This window comes from Chinchilla lanigera, unplaced genomic scaffold, assembly GCF_000276665.1.
Source record: "Chinchilla lanigera isolate Chin_1 unplaced genomic scaffold, ChiLan1.0 scaffold00016, whole genome shotgun sequence".
Lineage (NCBI taxonomy): Eukaryota > Metazoa > Chordata > Mammalia > Rodentia > Chinchillidae > Chinchilla > Chinchilla lanigera.
This window is the reverse complement of record NW_004955417.1, coordinates 14,573,624-14,594,262: the sequence shown is the minus strand read 5'-3', so window position 1 is coordinate 14,594,262 and position 20,639 is coordinate 14,573,624. Positions and strand designations below refer to the sequence as shown.

Sequence of the window (20,639 nt, the reverse complement as noted above, 5' to 3'; positions counted from 1 at the left end):
ATTAGTGATGGTCATGAAGGTGAGACCCCCATGATGGCAGGAAAGACTTCACAAGAAGCATAAGAGAGACCTGAGCTGACATACTTGCTTTGTCTGGTGATGTGGTACTCTCCACCCCGCTATGATGCAGGAAGAAAGGCCTTAGTAGATATAAATCAAAGTGCATTATAAGCATGTATGGGGTGTGACTGAAAAACATAGCAAATGTTTAAATTTTAAAACCTTATTGCAGCAAAAGACCTACTGTCATTAAATCCTCTCAAAATACCCGCTACTTTGAACACACTTATTCCATCATTCTTCATTCTTGATACCTTTTTTTTTTCTTTTTCCTTTTTTTTTTAGTACCAGGAATCAACCTCAGTACCTCACACCTACCAGGCAGGAGCTATGCCACTAAGCTATACCCCCTGCCCTCTTGCCACTTTCTGAAGCAGTTATGGAAATTCTCTTTAGTGAATGTTTTTAGTTGTGCTGTTGTGGCTACTTTGATGTTCTGAATTGATGCAATATAACATTTACCTTTCATGGTCATTTTGATTTTGAGAAAGAGCCAGCAGTCACATGGTGCCAGATTCGGTGAATAAGGTGGATGAGGCCACACCACAGTGGATTTATGAGCCTGCCTTTCCATTGGATGGCAGTCATGAGCAACATTCACTGTGTTTTTTAACACATCTGGTAAAGACACACACTCAGAATAGAGGACCTCCAGAACTGCTTCAGAAAGTGGCAAGAAAGATGGGTTAAGTGTGTTCAAAGAGGAGTGTGTTGAGAGGGATTAACAGCAATGTATCTTTCACTATAATAAATTTTTTCATGTAAACATTCATCATGTATTTCGTTCACACCTTGTATGAAATACCATGATGAAATCCATTCTTTTGTACAATAAATTTAAAAAATAAAATTTTTAGAAAAAATAAAAAAGGTCCTCATCAAGTGGTGAGCAGATGCTAATGCCATGCTCTTGAACTTCCCAGTCTCCAGAAGGAGTCAAATAAATGTCTATTCTTTGTCAATTATCTGATCTCCTGTATTTTGCTACAGTAACAAAAAAGTGACTAAGATGATCATTTTTTTAAAAGTACCAAGCATATTTAAATAAAGGAAGAATGTGGAGAACCAATCTCTTCACATGTGGTCTTCAGCCCACTAAGGCCACTGCTTTCACCTTTGATTGAAAAGGCTGGGGATGAAACGTTGTAACAGGCAGGGACAGGTGAAAAGTGTGATTCTCCCTTACAGTCTTATACTTGATCATCTCCATAGGAGACTGACTAATCTGACTGACCAAAGCTGAACATTCATCAGGCCACATTTTAATAATGAAGATCTGAGGCAGGAAATCACTGCAAGTTCAAGACCAGCATGGGCTACAAAGTCAGCTCAAGGCCAGCCTGAACTGCTTAGCGAGACTCTGTCTCAAAAAGACAAAAAAAAAAAAAAAAAAAAAAGAAGAACACTGTATTCATCATAAATACTTCTATGTGGTAGGCCCTCTTTTCTGTCTCTGAGATCTATGCTGCTCAGTAATAGGACCAGAGCCATTTTCCCCAGATGACTCAACCATTAGCCATCTCTAGGCTCTGCTTTCTTTTTACACACATAGCTACCTAAAACAAGATTCTGCTCTAGCCACAGAACAGTCAAACCAGGCCAGTTAACAGCAATACCTACTTGGAAGAATTTATTCTTTATTGCTGCCTATGATATCCCTTTATGTTATATTGGTAGGTGTATTTCAGATTTCCACTTCCTTCTCTCCCTTTTCAAACCACTGAATTGAAATGGTTAGATCCACTCTTCAGTTTGGAAGGTGAAACAGGCAAAAATTCAGCAAACATGGATTTTAAAAGTATATTCATAGGCATTCTGAACTAAACCACATTGTATCACCTAATTTTTACTTGAATTTATGGGAGAGAATTGGATCCTTGAGCAAATTATTAAAACTGCACTTTCACTGTATATAATTCCCCTAAGCAAGTAATGACCCAACCAAAGAAAATATATATTAGGCACTTTCAGAAAAAATTGTAGTATAATAAATGGTTCTTTTATTTTTATCCCAGATTATTTTACCTATTTGAGAAGCAACACCTATACATTAAAAAGTTAAAAGCAATCTAAGTGCTAATCAGTAACTGTACATGTCACAAAGAAACATCAGTTTCCTTCATTTAGCCATGATATGTACCAGACAGCAAGTATTTCAAAAATAAGGAAACGGGTTTCTCTGAAAGAGAAAGGGAAAAATGAAGGAAAAAAAGACAAACAGAAAATATTTTGTATTTATGACACTTCAAACGTCGCAAAAATGTCACTTTTAGACAATTTAGACAAAGATCAGTGAAATACTCAGTTGTTAAAAAAAAATAAAAAAGAAGAGGCTAAGGTAACTAGTAGAGGGCCTTGAATATCACCCAAGATATTTAAGCTTTATTCTAACGATACTTAATGAGTGATGGAGTAACAAGATTAATTCAGGAAGAATTTTCAAAAACAAAGATAAGGCCAGGCATGGTGGCTCACACGTGTAATCCCAGCACTCAGGAGGCTGAGGCGGGAGGATCGTTGGAAGTTTGAGACAAGCCTGGGCTGCAAAGTCAGCTCAAGGCCAGCCTGAACTGCATAGTGAGACCCTGTCTCAAGAAGACAAAAAAAAAAAAAAAAAAAAAAACAGAAAGAAAGAAAGAAAAAAAGATACAATTTATTATAAGATCTCAGAAATTAAATGAGGGGGTAAAGTCATGATATTTTTAATGTTTCTACTTCAAAATCAGCAGGTCTAAAATAAAACATAACTCCAGAACTGCTTCAACTCCTTTTCCCAGTACACTTATTGCACATCCCCCAATCTTCTTGTCCTTCATGCTCTCATTCAGTCAATGACAGTATCATATTTTCAACCTCCTATGAAATTAAAAAATGATCTTACTTTCATCTCTGCTTTAACCTTGCAAAGTGCTGCTAATAATCCTTGAAAATTTCAAGGTAGAAAAACAAATGCTTGACTGTGAATTAAAAAGGACACTACTCTCTAAATTCCATACTATCCAGGAAATAAACAATAGAGTTATTTTAAAAGAAGTAATTTCTAAAGTAAAATGGTAGGTTCACTATTATATAGAGGGCATTTCCAGAGAAGGTGCACCATACTAATATGTATGTCCACATGGGAACTCTATATATACTAGTAGAGATCAGAGATAAGATAAATATTTGAAACTCGTCTAAATAAAAGTGGTATTTCAAACTTCTAGATTTCTAATAGAAAGAAAAGGATTATGATAACAGTCTATATAAATGGAAAAATGGAGAAAGGAGACCAAAAAAGCTAGCAAAAAAAAAAAAAAAAAACTTTAGCTAACCTCAAAGTAGTCAATCAGACTAAATATGACACATGGCTCACAATTCAAAAGCTGACAGAGGCAGGTAAGGATTAAAGAGGACTCAAAATGGCTACTCATGGAAGAAGACGGCTACCATGCTCAATATTTGAAACCAATAATGAAGCGAAGGCCAAGTTCTTAGAAACCAGTTGAAAAGGGATACTGCCAACTGCTGCCTAGAACTTAACACAAGCTTCATGGAAAAAATGTCACAGGGAAACAAACCTCAAAATAAAGAAGTGTGACAAGCAAGTCAATGACGTCACCCAGTACTGTATCAAGAATGCAGGATCCCTGAACTGCCAAGATAATAACTGGTGCTAGACTGGAGAGAACAGAAGTAACTATAAAGCTAGTAGTCAAGGAAAGATATCAATGACAAAAATAAAGCTTTAAAACTAGTAGGAAACCATAGAAAAATATCATCATTACCAGAAGACAACTGAAAATTTCCCAGGAAACAACTAAAAGTGTTAAAGATAAAAACTGAAAAAAATCCAACTTCATTAAAGTTAAAATAAGCTATCCTATACAATGAGTTAAAGAAAGTTAAAGGACAGGCCAAAGACTGGGATAAAAAACATCTGCAACACCCCTAACACAGGATAAAACTAGGTACCTTGAATAAAAGATGCCTGCAAAAAGAAAAAGGCAAAAATATAAAAATATTATAATTATATAGTATGTTATTTATATGGCAATACAGTACTTAATTATATAATTATATGGCATATAACCTACAATATAGCATTACCCTAAAAAAAGTAAACAAAGGCTCTGTGACAGCTAAGGGTGACTGTGTCAACTTGATTGGCTTGGGAACCACCCAAGGGATTAGTGGAACATACTTCATGGAGGCATGGCCTTGGATACTGTTTCTGGTCCCTCATCCCTTTCCTCTGGCACTGTTCCTCTACTCTGCTTCCCAGCTACCACGAAGCAGCTTTGCTTCACCAGACCCTATAGCCATGATATTTCTGCCTCGGAGCCAATTAACTATGACTGAATCCCCTTAAAACATGAGCCAAATTAAACCTCTCCTTTAAGTTATGTGTCGGGTACTACGTCCAGCAATGGAAAAGTGACAAATACAGGCTTTTAAAGGGCAATTACAGAAAAGGAAGATCATTTGTTATTACAAAAATCTGAGTTAAAACAATAATAAATGGTTAGCAAAATTAAAGTATTAAACTATCAAGTATTGAATTGGCTACAGAAAAAAAGAAACTGCTATCTCATGTTGTCTATGAGAATGTAAACTAAAGAATAACTTTGAAGTGACAAAACCAATGTACATCAACTTCAACTGAAAAATTCTACTTTAATACCCTAAAATCTATGCATAAGGTGACAAGAAAAGGAATATTTATAGAAGCTCACTATTCAACATTCATTCAATGATTTACTAAATAGCACTTAAAATGAATGGGGTAACATATCAACATGCATAAATCAACATAAACAGCCATGTTTTATCATGGACAAAAGCAAAACACTGAGTGAAAAAAGCATGCTGTAGAATACCAGGTATACAGTATTATTCCATCAAGTTAAAGTTTGAGAAGATGCAAAAAGTATTATATATATTTTACAACTATAAATATTTTTAAAGTATAAAAAAATGCAAAGAAATGATACACATCAATCTTAGAATACCAGTTACTTCTATGGAAGAAGGGGACAATGAGATTTTCACAGTGAACTTCAAGTAAATTAATAAACGCCTGTGACCAAAAAAAGCCTAGGTGAAGGTCCATTTGGCTACTACTGCTAGAGCTCATGAAGAAAAATGAAGAAAAAAAAAACTGAACCCTAAATTAGTATTTTATGAGTAAATAACAGAATGATAACTAAACACACTTGGAATGAAATTATCCAAGAAGAGTTAAAAAGATGACTAAAATAGTGAAAGCCAGAAAACTTCAACTTGTTTGGGGCAGATAACAGAAAAATAGTAAGTGAAACAAAAGAAAATGAGTCAAACAGAAGAATCAAAGGAACTAAAAAAGTGAAGTTTTCTGAAAGAAATCAAAAGCATTCAATGTCAAAGGTAACAAAAATTAAAAAATAAATGAGCCAAGCATGGTAGCACATGCCTGGAATTCCAATACTTTGGGAGGCCAAAGGCAGGAGGATTGCAAGTTCAAGCCTAGACTGGGTGACTTAGTAACTCGGCAAGAACCTGTCTCAAAATGTTAAAAGGGCTGGGAATGTAGTTCAGTGCAAAGACCCTGTATTCAGCCCCGATACTGAAAAAAAATTTTTTAAATGAATGAAATGTGTCCACTGGGTTTTGCATTCATGATGTTAACTAATGACCTGTGTCAAAGTGCTTACAATGGCATTATAGAGGCAGTCAGTGAAACAAAGTGTAAATGTTTTTTTGTGGCAGGAATCGAACTCAGGACCTGGCACTTGCCAGGTAGGGACCATGCCACTGACCTATATCCCTGGCCCAAGAAGTGTAAATATTAACATATGTTTCAAAAGGGTAGAAGGGCATACAGATTGTAAACAAATAAAACTGTCTCTACTTCAGATGAAGTTACTGTCTGTGTAGGAAATCCAAAAGGAATCTGCCAGAAAGCTACTAAAATTAATAAAATATGCAAAGTCACAGGACACAAAATCGATTCAAAAAGTCAAGTGCACTTCTGTAACCTAACAGTGAACTAGACACTAAAATTAAATACACAATATTTGTACATGTTCCAAAAAACAATAAGTGTAAATCTAATAAAACATATAAAGGATTATATGCTGAAAAAAAGATAAAATGCTAATGATAAAATCAGTAACAATCTAAATAATTGGAGAGGTGTACTATGTTCACAGATGGGAAAACCCAACATGGCAAAAATGTTAGTTCCCTTCAAAATCACCTATACATTTAAGGAAATCCCTATCAAAGTTTACTTTGGAAGATAAGAGCTGTATTTAGAATAAGCATAATAGGGCCAGGGAGATAGCTCAGTGGCACATACGCCTGCCTGACAAGTGCAAAGTCCTGAGTTCAACTGCCGGTACCAAAAAAAAAAAAAAAAAAAAAAAAAAAATATATATATATATATATATATATATATATATATAAAATAAGCATAATATTTTTGAAAAAGAAAAACAAACTTGAAGGAATCACTGTTTCAGATGCTAAGGCTTACTATATAGCTACAGTAACCAAGACTGTGTGATACTGATGAAGCAACAGCCATATTAATCAATGAAACAGAAGAGAGAACCCAAAAGCAACCCACATAAACACGCTCAATTAGTTGGACAAAAGTTCAAAAGCAATTCAATTGTGGAAGGACAACCTGTTCAGCAAATGGTTCTGGAGCAAATGGAAGGCCACAGCAATTTAAAAAAAAAAAAAAAAAAAAAGAACTTCAACCTAAACCTACCATCAGACACTAAAATTAACTCAAAATAGAAAATAGACTGATTTTTTTAATCACATTTTAACATATTCCCCAATATTACTGATAATATTTGTTCCATATGTCTACAGACCTGTAATTCTCAAGGCCCTTCACTTAAGCTATCATCTCACCGCAATTTTATTTAGAAAATAAGTTTTTTCAACATTTATACATCTATAAAGCTTCAGATAATATAATTATGGAGCTATTCGACTTTACTACTACATCCATAATCTTATCTTCATGCCATGGTATGCTAATCAAGACAATTTTGAAAATAACGTATTTTAATATGTGTTCCATCTGTGATGTTTTTACTCAAAATTTAATTCCAATCACTTCATAAACTTGAGTATTATTCTCCAGGGGCATCCACTGCTAAATAATTTGTCCAAATGTCAACTGCAATTTTCAAAAATCCTTTCTACACCAAAATTTTAAACATCTGTAAAAAGTACTTGTTTTCATAGTACTTTACATTCATGACACTTGACCTTTTGTTCTACACACTACAAAATTCAGGTCTCAAATACCATCCAAGCAGGAAATCTGATCATTCCTGCAGTAGCCATCTGCTTGGCCAATATCAAATATTAGTTCTAGGCTGCACTAAGTCATGTGTTACAAATCTTTTTCAGCAGCCTCTATAATTAGCTGTAATTTGTCTCTTTTAAAATGTGTTTCTTGAAACATCTGGCCTTGAAACTACCACCTTCCCACTGAAAAAATACTTAGTGTCTGGATTTTTTTTTTTAACGTGGAACACTACATGGGTGGTATAACCAAATCCAGACTTTTAAAAAATACATTAAATTCCAGGACAGATGATGATTAAATAGCCATTTAACAACTAGCAAATACAGATGTAAAGTAAAACTTTGTTGCAATATAACTACAAATTCTAAATCAATTTCTCAAATAATGAATGTTTGCAAAATATATTTTCATAGGAATATAATATTGGTCTGCTTACTTTCAGGAACCATACTATTTAAATTAAATTGGATAATGCAAGAATGGGATCAAAGGTCTCATAAATGGAAAAAAATGATCTGAGTCCAATGGGTTGCTACAACAAAGTATCTATTTGAAACAGGTAATAATTATAATACCTCATAAGTAACCCTAACTTAATACAGATTAAAGTTATACACCAAACTTGCCTTATGGTTCTTATGAAAACAGTCATTTTAAAAATACGTATCAATTGACTTAAAACTGAAAGGTAAATGTTAAGCGGTGCTAAATGACAAATGCACTACTTTTCTCCAAGATGAAAGTGAAAACATTCTTCACAAAATGCTGCTGTCCTGACCTATTTGCTTCTTAGATTAGAAAATTTGGGGCAGGTATGCCTCAAAATCAGTAATATACCTTTGCCCACCCACCAAAACAATCAAGAAATGTAAGATGACTCAGAGGAGAAATATCTGAAGTAATCAGTTTCTGATACCAAAAGTTCAAAATCAACAATGAAATGTGGTAAAGTAAATACATTTTTATCTCCCCCCCAAAAAAGCCTGAGAAATTTTCTAATTTAGAAACATCATGTACACAAGAAACCATACAAATCCATTCCAAAATTGCAAAATCTTACTGTAAAAATTAGCCTGAATCAGGCTTCATTTCTATTGTAGGTATAGGTAATAAGCAATCTATATGATGTCTATAAGACTATGAAGGCCTAAGCAAAATTTGTATGAAAACATCCTTTAAATGTTTACCCAAATTTAAAAACACTAGTCTGTAAATAATGTCATAACAGGCATGTAAAAAAGTATGTAAGATTTATGTGACAACCAATATTCCAAAAGTTAGAAATGTCAAGTGCCATACTTATCAATACTGAGTAAAATAAAGAAGCATTCAATAATTTCTTACCTGTATTGCATCTTTAAGTTTCAAAATGCATTCCATTGTATTGATAGTAATTACCACTGGTTCTGAACCCAGTTTTGTCCAGGGTACATGAATCCTCAATTCATGAATATGTCCACTTAAAAAAGTGAATGGTAATTTCAGCTCCTTAAAACATAAAACATTAAAGAAAACATAGTCAGTACTTAATATTTTTATTCTAACATTCCAATTGTTTCTTGAAAGAAAAATGAAATCCCAACACAAAACTTTTGGGTATCAAAAGTTGAATCAAGTAACAAACTACAGTTAGTGAGAAGCTACAACAGCTTCTTGTGCAAGTTGCACTTAATAAGTTTCCTCCTTTGCTGAACAGAAATTATATACAATGTCTGGTACATGATAAAGGCTCATAGGTGGTGGTGGTAGCATTCATAACAGCAGAGAGAAGTACCAAAATAGCTGCAATGGCATTTTTCTTAAATCTCTTAAAATATATCCTCGAAAGTTTTTTTAAAAACAGGTTGAAAGGGGAAGGGGAGGCTTAACTGAAGATTGGAGAATGACCTGACAAAATATTTACTTTTTTTGGTACTAGGAATCAAACTCAGGACCTTGTGCTTACTAGGCAAGTGCTTGTGCCACTGAGCTGTATTCCCAGCCTGACCTGACAAAATAAAAATGATCAATCTACAAAAACAATTTATGGGGGCTGGGGATTTAGCTCAGCGGCAAAAGCGCCTGCCTGGCAAGTGCAAGGTCATGAGTTCAGTTCCCGGTACCGGAGAAAAACCAAAAAAAAAAAAAAAAAAAAAAAAATTTATGTACCGTATTTCATTAAGGATTTGACCTGGATAATATTTGGTCATAAATTTAAAATGTTTTCTGGCTGCACTCCACTAGACAACAGGTTAGAAACAAAAATACAAACTTTACTACAATCATTTGCATTAATTTGTTTCACTTCCAGAACAAATTTTTGATACAGATCAACAAAGAAAAAAAGAAACTGAATTGCTGTGACACTTTTATAGTAGTTATGCAGGTATTTATAAAGAGCTAATGTAAATATTACACTTATATTCATTTTTTGAGCCCCCCTACTTGATATAGCAACGTAACTAAAATACAGGTAGTATGGTAAAGTGCTTGTATTCAGTAATTCCAGAGCCAGGAGATATGGGTTTTAATTCTATCTCTGCCACTGCCAATCACACTGGACAAACTGTTTCATGTATCTTTGCCTCCATTTCATTATCTGAAAAATTTGGGTAACACTATAGTATCATTTAAGAATTAAATCATTTTTTGAAGTGCTTAGAACTCTATCTTCCTAAAAAACAAAAAAGAACTCTATCTTCCTTATATAGAAATCATTATGAAAATGCTAAGTATTATTACAAAAGTGTGGGTCTGCCAGGCATGGTGGCACACACCTGTAATCCCAGCACTCGGAAGGCTGAGGCAGGAGGACTGTTGCAAGTTCAAGGCCAGCCTGAACTGCATAGCAAGACCCTGTCTCAAAAAACCAAAAACAAACCAAAAAAAAAAAATACAAAAAAACAAAAGTGTGGATCTAACTTATGTGGTCAACAAGAGGTTTTTTTTTTTTTTTTTCATTCAAACTACTAAAACCTACTATTATTATTCTTTGTTAATACGTAGATTATCACAGTATTTCAGTATTTCTCAATATTAAATTAAGTTGAAAGATGCAATAATTTATTCAACTGTTATTCAACCTGCACAAGATTACAGTGATCAGTCTGCAACAAGACAGTCTAACCATTTATGTACTAGTTACTGTCCTAGGCACTTTTACTACCATGCACTGAACTAAAATCAAAATGGATCAAAGATCTAAATATTAAAATAGAAACACTAAACCTGCTGGAAGAGAGAATAGGCAGAACCCTTGAAGACATAGATGTAGGCAAAGATTTCATGAACAAAACCCTGATTGCATGAGAAATAATACAAAAAAAGTCAATAACTGTGATCTTATCCTATTAAAAAGCTTTTCTACAGCAAAAGAAATCACCGAGTGAAAACACAACCCACAGAGAGAAAAAAATTTAGCCTATTAACCCTCACACAAATGATATAACTAGAACATACAAAGAATCGAAAAATATCAGACACCCCCCAAATTCAAAGACCCGGTCCAAAAATGAGCGTCTGAGATGAATCTGCACTTCTCAGATGAAGAAACACAAATATCAAATAAATATATGAAAAAATATTCAATATCATTGGTCATTTGAGAGATGGAAATTAAAACAACACTGAGATTCCATCCACTCCACAGAGAATAACCATCAACAAGAAATCAACCAATAACAAATGCTGGAGGGACTGTGGGAAAAGGAAACCCTTCTCCACTGTTCGTGGGAGTGTAGACTGGAGCAACCACTGTGGAAATCAGTGTGGGGATTCCTCAAAAAACTAGGATTAGAGATCCCATAATCCACCTATTCCTCTTCTAAATATCTTCCCGGAAGAATTTAAAATGTCATACCACAGCGATATATGTGAACCCATGTTTATAGCAGCACAACTTCTAATGGCTAAATCTTGGGAACAATCCAAATGCCCATCAACTGAGGAATAAATAAAAAACATGTGGTCTTTTTATACAACGCAGTACTTCTCAGCCATAAAGAAGGATAAACTAGGAGCTGAAGCATGGTGGTGCACGCCTGTAATCCCAGCACTTAAAGGAGGCTGAGACAAGAGGATCCTTGTGAGTTTGAGGCCAGCCTGGGCTACAAAGTGAGCTCAAAGCCAACCTGAACTGCATAGTGAAACCCTGTCTCAAAGAAAGAGCCCCCCCGCAAAAAAAAGAATCAACTAGAAACATATATAGGTAAATGGATGCAACCTGAAACCATACTCAAGTGAAATAAATCCAACCCACATGTGTAAACATTGTATTGTCTCCCTGGTGTGGGAAACTAAAAAAGTAAACAATATCCAAAATGTAGAATAGGTATTGTGAAATGGGAAGATACTGTTCAAAAGAAAAGAGGAACTAGGTAGGAGAAAGGAAAAAGGAAAAAGAATGACCAATTTAAAGAGGATATAAATAAACAACTGAATAAATTAAGCAAGATAATATATGACATAAAAGAATTTTTTATTAAAGAGATACAGATTCAAGAAGAAAAACATAAATCTCGGAAACAAAAACCCAAAGAAGTCAAATAAAAATTTTAGTTGAAATCCTCAATAGACTAGATTGAACAGAAAAAAAGCATCAGGCAGACAAACAAGGTTGATGATTATCATATTCAGACAATAAACAAGAAAAAAAAAAAAAGAAGAAAAATGCAAAGAGACTACAACACCTATGGAACACCATAAAACAACAAAATGAATTAGAGATCCTATTGGTACAGATGAATGATTAGACCTACAGATTAAAGGCATAGTAAACCTATGGTTAAAAAAACAGCAGAAAATTTTCCAAACTCGTGAAAGATACAGAAATCAAGGTATAGGGTGCATTTAGAATCCCAGAAAAACATAACCAGAAAAAAAAGCCTCTTCATGTCATAGTATAGTTAAACCACCAAAAGTACAAAATAAAGAATATTAAATATTGAAGAGAAAGGCACCAACTCATTTATAAAGGCAAACCTATCAGAATGAACCAGATCTCAGTAAAAACTTCAAAAACCAGAAGGGCATGTAATCATGTATTTCAAACACTGAAAGAAAATAACCACCAAACTTGCTTTTTATATTCAGCAAAGTTACTCAGAATCAAAGGAAAACTAAACACTTTCCAAGATAAGCATAAACTATAGGAACTTATGACCGCCAAACAGACATTATAAAAATACTTAAAGGAACCTTCACTTAGAAGAAGGAAGTAACAATCACAAAAGCACAGTAAACAATACATCTCTTCAGGGCTGAGGATTTAGCTCAGCGGCACAGCACCTGCCTGGCAAGCACAAGGTCGTGAGTTTGATTCCCGGTACCAGAAAAAAAAACAAAAATTTGGTCTTTTTGAGACAGGGTCTCGCTATGCAGTTCAGGCTGGCCTTGAACTCACTTTGTAGCCCAGGGTGGTCTCAAACTCTCAACGATCCTCCTGCCTCAGTCTCCTAAGTGCTGGGATTACAGTCGTGCACCACTACGCCCCGCTCAAGAATAAATCTCAAAAAAAAAAAAAAAAAAAAGGAAGAAATCTCACTAGAAGAGAATTAGGAATTAAATCTAATAAGACTTAGGAAATAAATGATTAATTCAGTAAATCATCAAACTTTAAGATAATGAGGAGATACTCATAGGCTATTCCCCTCCAAAAAAAATGGAAATTAGTAAATAACTTTCAATAATAACCCTGAATGAAAATGGCCTTAGTTTCTGAATTAAAAACAGAGTAGCTAATTGTAATATAAACAGCATTAACAATTTGCTCCCTAAAATAAACTCACTTAAATAGCAAACATACACTGTACCATGACTAAAAGGACAGAGAATAATACTGTAAACAAATGGAATCCAAAAGCAAGCAAGGGCAGCTATATTCATAACTGACCAAGAAATTTTTCAAGCCAAAATTGGTCAGAACAAAAAGTTACTAAATATTCTTAAAGTGAATAATCCTACAGGAAGTTGTAACAGTTGTAAATACATATGCACTAAACACTGGAGCACCCAATTTTAGAGAGGTCTAATTCTATAATAATAATGGATAGCTTCAATGTCATTCTCACCAACAGATCACCCAAACTTAAAAAATGAAACAACAAACATCAGAGTTAAGTTACACTACAGAGTATTCAATCCAACAGCTACAGAAGACACATTTTCATGTAACCTGTCCCAGAATAGATGTTTTAGGCCATGAAATAAATCTTAATAAATACAAAAAAACTAATTTCTTGCATCAGATCACATAACAAAGGAAAAACAAAAGATCATACATCATCACCAAGTCAGTTGTATTCCAGGGAAGCATGGATGGTTCAACACAAATCAATAAATACAGCACATAAACAAAATCATAATAAAAATCACATGATCATCTCAATAGATGCAGAGAAAGCCTCTGATAAAATTTAACATCACTTCATGATAAAAGTCCTAAAGAAACTAAGACAGTATACAGGTATCATATCTCAACATAATTAAAACTATATAGGAACAGCCCATGGCCAACAACATACTGTTTGATGAAAGCATTTTCTCTAAAGTACAGACCAAGACAGAGAATTTAGTCTCATCACTGCTGCTAAACATGTACTTGAAATTTTAGCCAGAGCCATCATGCAAGAGAAAGTAATAAAATAGATACAAATAAAAAAGGCAAAGAGAAAAGTACTATACCTGTTTGCACATATGATTCACTACTCAGAAGACCCTGAAAACACTACCAAAAAACTTAGAATAAAATAATTCTGTAAAGTATCAAGATACAAAACTAACGTAATAACAGTTTTTCTATGTATCAATGAGCTCACTGAGAAATCAGAAATCAAATCCATTCACAATAGCTTCAAAAACTAAATATAATACCTGGGATTAACCACGGAAGTAAAAAACTTCTACAGTGAAAATTACAAAACAGTGAAGAAGACACTAAAAGATGGAATGGTTTCCCATGTTTGTGGATTGAGAAAATATTGTTAAAATGGCCATATTTCCAAAGTGATCTGATTCAATGCAATCCCCATCAAACCAATAACATGCTTCACAGAACTGGAAGGGTAGATCCTGAAATGCACAGAAGCAGAAAAAACCCTGAATAACCAAAGTGTGAGCAAAAAGAGCATTATTGTATCACATCTCATTTCAAAATATACTACAAAGCTATAGAAACAAAAACAACATGGTATAAAACACATATACTAACGGGAATAGAAAGAGAACCTAGAAATAAACACATGCATCTACAGCCATCTGATTATGAATAAAGGTCCCAAAAAACATATTTGGAGAAGTATCAACCTTTTCACTAAATAGTGGTGGGAAAACTGACATCCACAGGTACAAGATTGAAATTGGATTCCTAAATCTCACACTCTATGTAAATCAACTCAAAATAGAGCAAAGACCTTAAATAAGACCTGAAACTTTGACACTACTAAAAAAGACACAGGAGAAAAACTTTTAAGATATAAGCACAGGTAATGATTTCTAGCATAGGACTCCAAAAGCTCAAGAAATAAAAGCAAGAAATAACAAAGTAATTATATCTCATTAAAAAGCTTCTGCTCAACAAAGGAAACAATCAACAAAGTAAAGAGAAGACATACAAAATAGGAGAAAAATCTTTGCAAGGTATTCATCTCACAGATTAATATCTACAATATATAAAAAATTCAAAAAAGTTACCAAGAATGAATAATCAGGAAGTGAGCAAATTATCTGAACATATACTTCTCAAAAGAAGTATATGACCAATAAATATATGGAAAAAAAGCTCACCATCCTTTGCCATCAAGAAAATGCAAATCAGGGACTGGGGATTTAGCTCAGCAGCACCGCGCCTGCCTGGCAAGCACAAGGTTGTAAGTTCAATTCCCGGTACCGGAAAAAAAAACAACAACAAAAAAAAGAAAATGCAAATCAGAACTACACTGATAGTCTACCTCACCCTAGTCAGATGGCTATGCTCGCAGAAACAAGAAATAACAAATGCTGGCAAAGATATCAAGAAAAAGGAACCCTTATAGATTCCTGTTTGTAGGAATACAAATTAGCACAGTCACTATGGAAAACAGTGTGGAGGTTCTTCAAAAAACTAACAACTACCATATGATCCCCCTATGATGCACCTAAGTATATCCCCAAAGGAAATTAAGGTAGCACACAAGAGTTACCTGTCTACTTATCTTTAATCAGCACTATTCACAATAGCTTAGTTATGGAATCAGTCAAGGTAACTGTCAATGGATCAATGGATAAAGAAAATATAAATATATTTTACAAAATTAAATATATTTTACATATAAATACACAATGGAATATTACTTGGCCATAAAGAATAAAATCATATCATTTGCAGGAAAATTGATGGAACTGAAGTTATCGTGTTAAGCAAAACAAGCAAGACATGTAAGACACAGAAAGACACCTATTGCCAAGTGTGGTGGCACAGGAGGAGGCTGAGGCAGGAGGACCATTGTGAGTTTGAGACCAGCCTGGGCTACAAAGTGAGCTCAAGTCCAGCCCGAAATGCATTACAAAACCCTATCTCAAAAAAAACAAAAAAAGAAAGACACCTATTGCCTATTGCATGCTTCCACTCAAATGAAGAACATTAAAAAAAAAAAAAAAAGAACATTAAAAAAAAGAACTTAAGGTAGAAGGACTATTAAGAAAGATAAGGGGAAAAGGGGACAGAAAAGAAGTCATGGAGAGGGTAAATACAATTACAGCACAAAATATGTATTATGAAAATGCACAATGAAACTCTAATTTGCAAAATATGAGTTTATATTTATAATAAAAAGGCAAAGACTGCCAAAACAGATTTTTTTTTTGTCTTTTTGAGACAGACTCTTGCTATGCAGTTCAGGCTGGCCTTGAACTCACTTTGTAGCCCAGGCTGGCATCAAACTCACAACGATCCTCCTGTCTCAGCCTCCCAAGTGCTGGGATTACAGGCATGCGCCACCACGCCCAGGCAGATTTAAAAATATAAAAAGGTATATGTTTCTATAAAATACACACTTTAGATGTAAAAACACAATGAGTTGAAAGTAAGATTTTTACAAGATGTATTATGCAAACAACTATAGAAAGATGGTATTATATTAATATCAGACAAAATAAGACTTTATTTGAAAAAGAATGTTACTCAGACCAAACAAACAGGGCACCTTATAATGAAACTGTCAATTCATGAAGAAATATAAACATGTAAAACACAGAAACAAAACCCGAAAATAAAGGAAAATTTAACAAAACTGGAAGGAGAATTGACAATTTAACAATAGCAAGGCTTTAATACATAATGGATAGAACCAGAAAACTTGAACAACACCATCAACTGTTAGACCTAACACATATACACACTCAACAACTACAAAAATACATATTCAACTCAAGAGAACTCTGAAAACATTTGAACTGAATAAACATGAAAATGTATGAGGTGCAGCTAAAGAAATGTATAAATGTAAATAGTTATAACAGTAAAAAAAAAAAGGTATGTTAATAATTAGACTTCTACCTTAAGAGAAGTAAAAACAAAAGAAAGAACCACAATATTAAGGCAGGGAAAAAGAGAATAAGTGCAGTTAAACTGTTGTAAGATTACTGAGGAAACATTAAAAGTATTAATTTAAAATAGACTCTAATAAGTTAAATATGTATTTTATTATACTTAAAGTGAGTAACTTGAAAAGTTTAATTTAAAAAACTAAAGCAAGAATTACTAGCGTGAAAAAGGAACACGTTGAAGGATTTTTTAAAAGTATATTCAACATTGAGATAGCAATGTTGAACTTATTCCTATGTACTTAAAAACATAACTTTAAGACATATAAAGTGAAAGCTGACAAACCTAAAAAAAAAAAAAAGATATGGAAAAATCCACAATCACGATTGAAGTCATTAAAATATCACCCCTAGCAAAAGATAGAATAACCAGACAATGAAAATCCATATAGATTTACTAAATCTAAAAAATCCTACCACTCAATTTGAAATAAATGTTATTTCTAGAACAGTACAGCAACAACTGTACAACATAAATTTTTTTGGTCAACTGTACATAGAACACTTACAAAAATGGATGATACACTGAGTCATATTGTAATGGCCTGGAATCATACTGAAAATATGCAGAATACAGGTGAATTAAATTAGAAACTGATACCAGAAACATAATTAGCAAATCCCCAAATGTTTGAAAATTAAGCAATAAACTTCTAAATAACCCACTGATCAAAGAAAAAAAAATCAAAATGGAAATTACAGATTTTTTTTCCTGAGACAAGGTCTCACTATGCACAAGTATAATACAAAAGTAAATTTTAAAAAAAGTTTTGAAAATATTGATAAAAGAGGAATAACTATCAACTGTGATGAATACAAATTACCAACAACATCAACAGAAAGTGTACATCAATCAGTACAGATCCCACAGATATAGTTTCTAAAGGGCAATATTAAACAATCACCAAAAATATCTTTCAATGAGGCACTTAGAGCAAAACCAGGCAAACTCAATAAAGTCAGTAAATATTTTAGGCGTTTGCGAGCCATGTAGTCTCTGTCCTACATACTAAACCCTGCTGATTTAATGCACAAGTGCCGTTACTCTTAGACAGAAGCTCTCTTAGATACTAATGAAGATAGCTATGTTTCAATAAACTGTATTTCCAAAAACAGATCCAGACTACAGTTTATTGATCCTTGATTTTCAGAAAATAGAGAAATTCCTTGGAAAATATATGTCACCAAAACTGACAAAAGAAGAAATAAAAGTCTAAATGGTCCTACATCTGCTAAAGAAATTAAATCAACAATTTACAACTTTCCCACCATGACCCAGACAACTTCATGACTAATTTTTCCCACACTTAAAAAAACTAAGAACACAGGTAACCCACTTTCTGGGCTCCCTTCCGTTACTCTTAGACAGAAGCTCTCTTTCTCTCAATAAATTCTTCCTACTTTTTTTAAGGGTAAAATATAATTATTGAGGGAAAGAAAGCTTCTGTCCAAAAGAGAAAATTCTTCCTACTCTTAAACAAAAAAAATAGAACAGCTGGAAGTGGTAGCACATGTCTGTAATCCCTGCACTCAAGGTTAAAGGAGGAGGATCAGGAGTTCAAGGCCAGCCTGGAATTACATAAAGGAACCCTGTCTCAAAAACAAACAAGAGAGCCATGGTGCCACAGGGTTATAATCCAAGAACTCAAGATGAAGCAAGACGATCACCAAAACTTCAAGGCAAGTGTGGGCCACATAGTGAGTTAAGAGGTCAGCGTGGACTACACACAGCAAGACCCTGCCTCAAAAGGGGAGGGGGGCGGATTTCTAGCTACAATGATCAAAACAATGTGATTTCCATAAAAGAAAACATAGAGACCATGGAATATGACTGAAAGCCCAGAAATAAACTCTTACATCAAATAATTTTCAACAAGAGCACCCAAGACCATTCAACAAAAAAAGACAGTCTTTAACAAATGGTGCTAGTAAAAATGAGTATGTACATGTTAAAAGGAAAAAAAAAGACTGGACCCTTACACCACAGATAAATATTAACTTCAAATGGATCAAAGACCTACACCTAAACAGGCCCAGACCACAGTTGAACACTGCTTCTTCTAAAATTAGAAGAAAACAGGAGGAAAACTTCATGATTAGAATTGACAATTACTTCTTGAGAATGACATGAAAAACTCAGGCAACAGAGGGAAAAAAACAGCTAAGTTGGAATTCATCAATATTTGAAACTTTTGGCCAGTCTAGCACAGTAGCACACACTTATAATCACAGCTACTCAGGAGGCTAAACAGGAGGATCACAAGTTTAAAGCCAGCCTGCTCAACTTAGGGAGACCTTGTCCCAAAAGAAAAAATAAAAAAGGGCTACAAATATATGTCAGTGGTAGAGAAACCTGGGTTCAATACCCAGCACTACCTAAATAAATAAAATAAATTAAATAAATAATAAATAAAATTTCTGCGCATCAAAGGACACTATAAAAGGAGTAAAAGGACCAAAAATAGGAAAGAATATTTGTAAATCATGTATATGATAAGGGACTGATATCCACAATACATAAAGTGGTCTTATAATTCAACAATAGCAATAAAATAAACCTGATTCAAAAATGGACAAAAGACTTCAATGGACACTTCTCCAAAGATGACATAAAAATAGCCAAAAAATACATAAGAATATGCTCAACATCACTAATTATAAAGGAAATGAAAACTAAAACCACAATGAGATACCATTAGGATATCCACTAGGATGGCTGTAATAAAAAACAAAAAATAACGAGTGTTGGCAAGGATATGGAGTGACTACAATTCTTGTGCATTGCTGGGAAGAATTCAAAATGATGTACAATCCTATAGAAAATATTATCACGCCCCACAGAAAATAGTACAGCTCAGCGGCATAACACCTGCCTAGCAAGTGTAAGGTCCTAAGTTCGATTACCAGAACAGAAAGAAAAAAAGAAAGAAAGAAAGTATCACCGTGGCTCAAAACTTTAGATGTGGAATTACCATACAATCTAACAATTACACTTCTGAGTACAAAATTGAAATGAAACCAGGGTCTCAAAAAGGTATTTTTACACTTATGTTCATAGCAGCATTATTCACAATAGCCAGAAGATCACAACAATCTAAGTGTTCACAGGTAAATGAATAGACAAAATGTGGTAAGTACACATAATGAAATATTATTCAGTCTTCAAAACAAAGAAAATCTGACACACACTACAAGAAGGATTACCTTGGAAGACAATGTGTTAAGTAAAATAAGCCAGTCACAAAGGACAAACACTGAAAGATTCCACTTATATGAGGTACCTAGAACAGTCACATTCATAGAGACATAAAGTAGAATGGTGGTCACAAGAGGCTGAAAGAGGGGTAGAGGAGATTAGAGAGTTAGTGTTTAATGGGTAAAAAATTTTACAAGATTCGAGAGTTAGTGCTTAAGAGGTAAAAAATAAAATCCAACAATATCTGATAATACATAAAAACTGAAGTTTATTCCAGGAATGCAAGGTTAGTTTAACAAACTCAATGTGATTTCCCACATTTATAAAACAGAGACTCAGTAAATACAATATTTGGTAATTCAACACCCATTCAATACTTTTTAAATTATGAGAAAACCAAGAATAGAATTTTCTTAACCCAATAAAGGGTGTTCGCAGCTAATATTAATATAATACCAGCCGGGGATATAGCTCAGTGGCGCAGCACCTGCCTGGCATGTGCGAGGTCATGAGTTTGATTCCCAATGCAAAAAA

At 33.9% G+C, this 20,639-nt stretch overlaps 1 protein-coding gene across 5 annotated transcripts in view; it reads right to left on the bottom strand.

Annotated features, from left to right (window-relative positions):
- Positions 1 to 20,639, bottom strand: part of Vps13b (vacuolar protein sorting 13 homolog B (yeast)) — a 657,708-nt gene that overhangs the window by 633,844 nt on the left and 3,225 nt on the right. For all 5 annotated transcript variants that reach the window (XM_013512757.1, XM_005381858.2, XM_005381857.2 and 2 more), the window contains exon 3: positions 8,696 to 8,839. In XM_013512757.1, the coding sequence (XP_013368211.1) occupies positions 8,696 to 8,839 (144 nt within the window). The remainder of the gene's footprint in view (positions 1 to 8,695; positions 8,840 to 20,639) is intronic.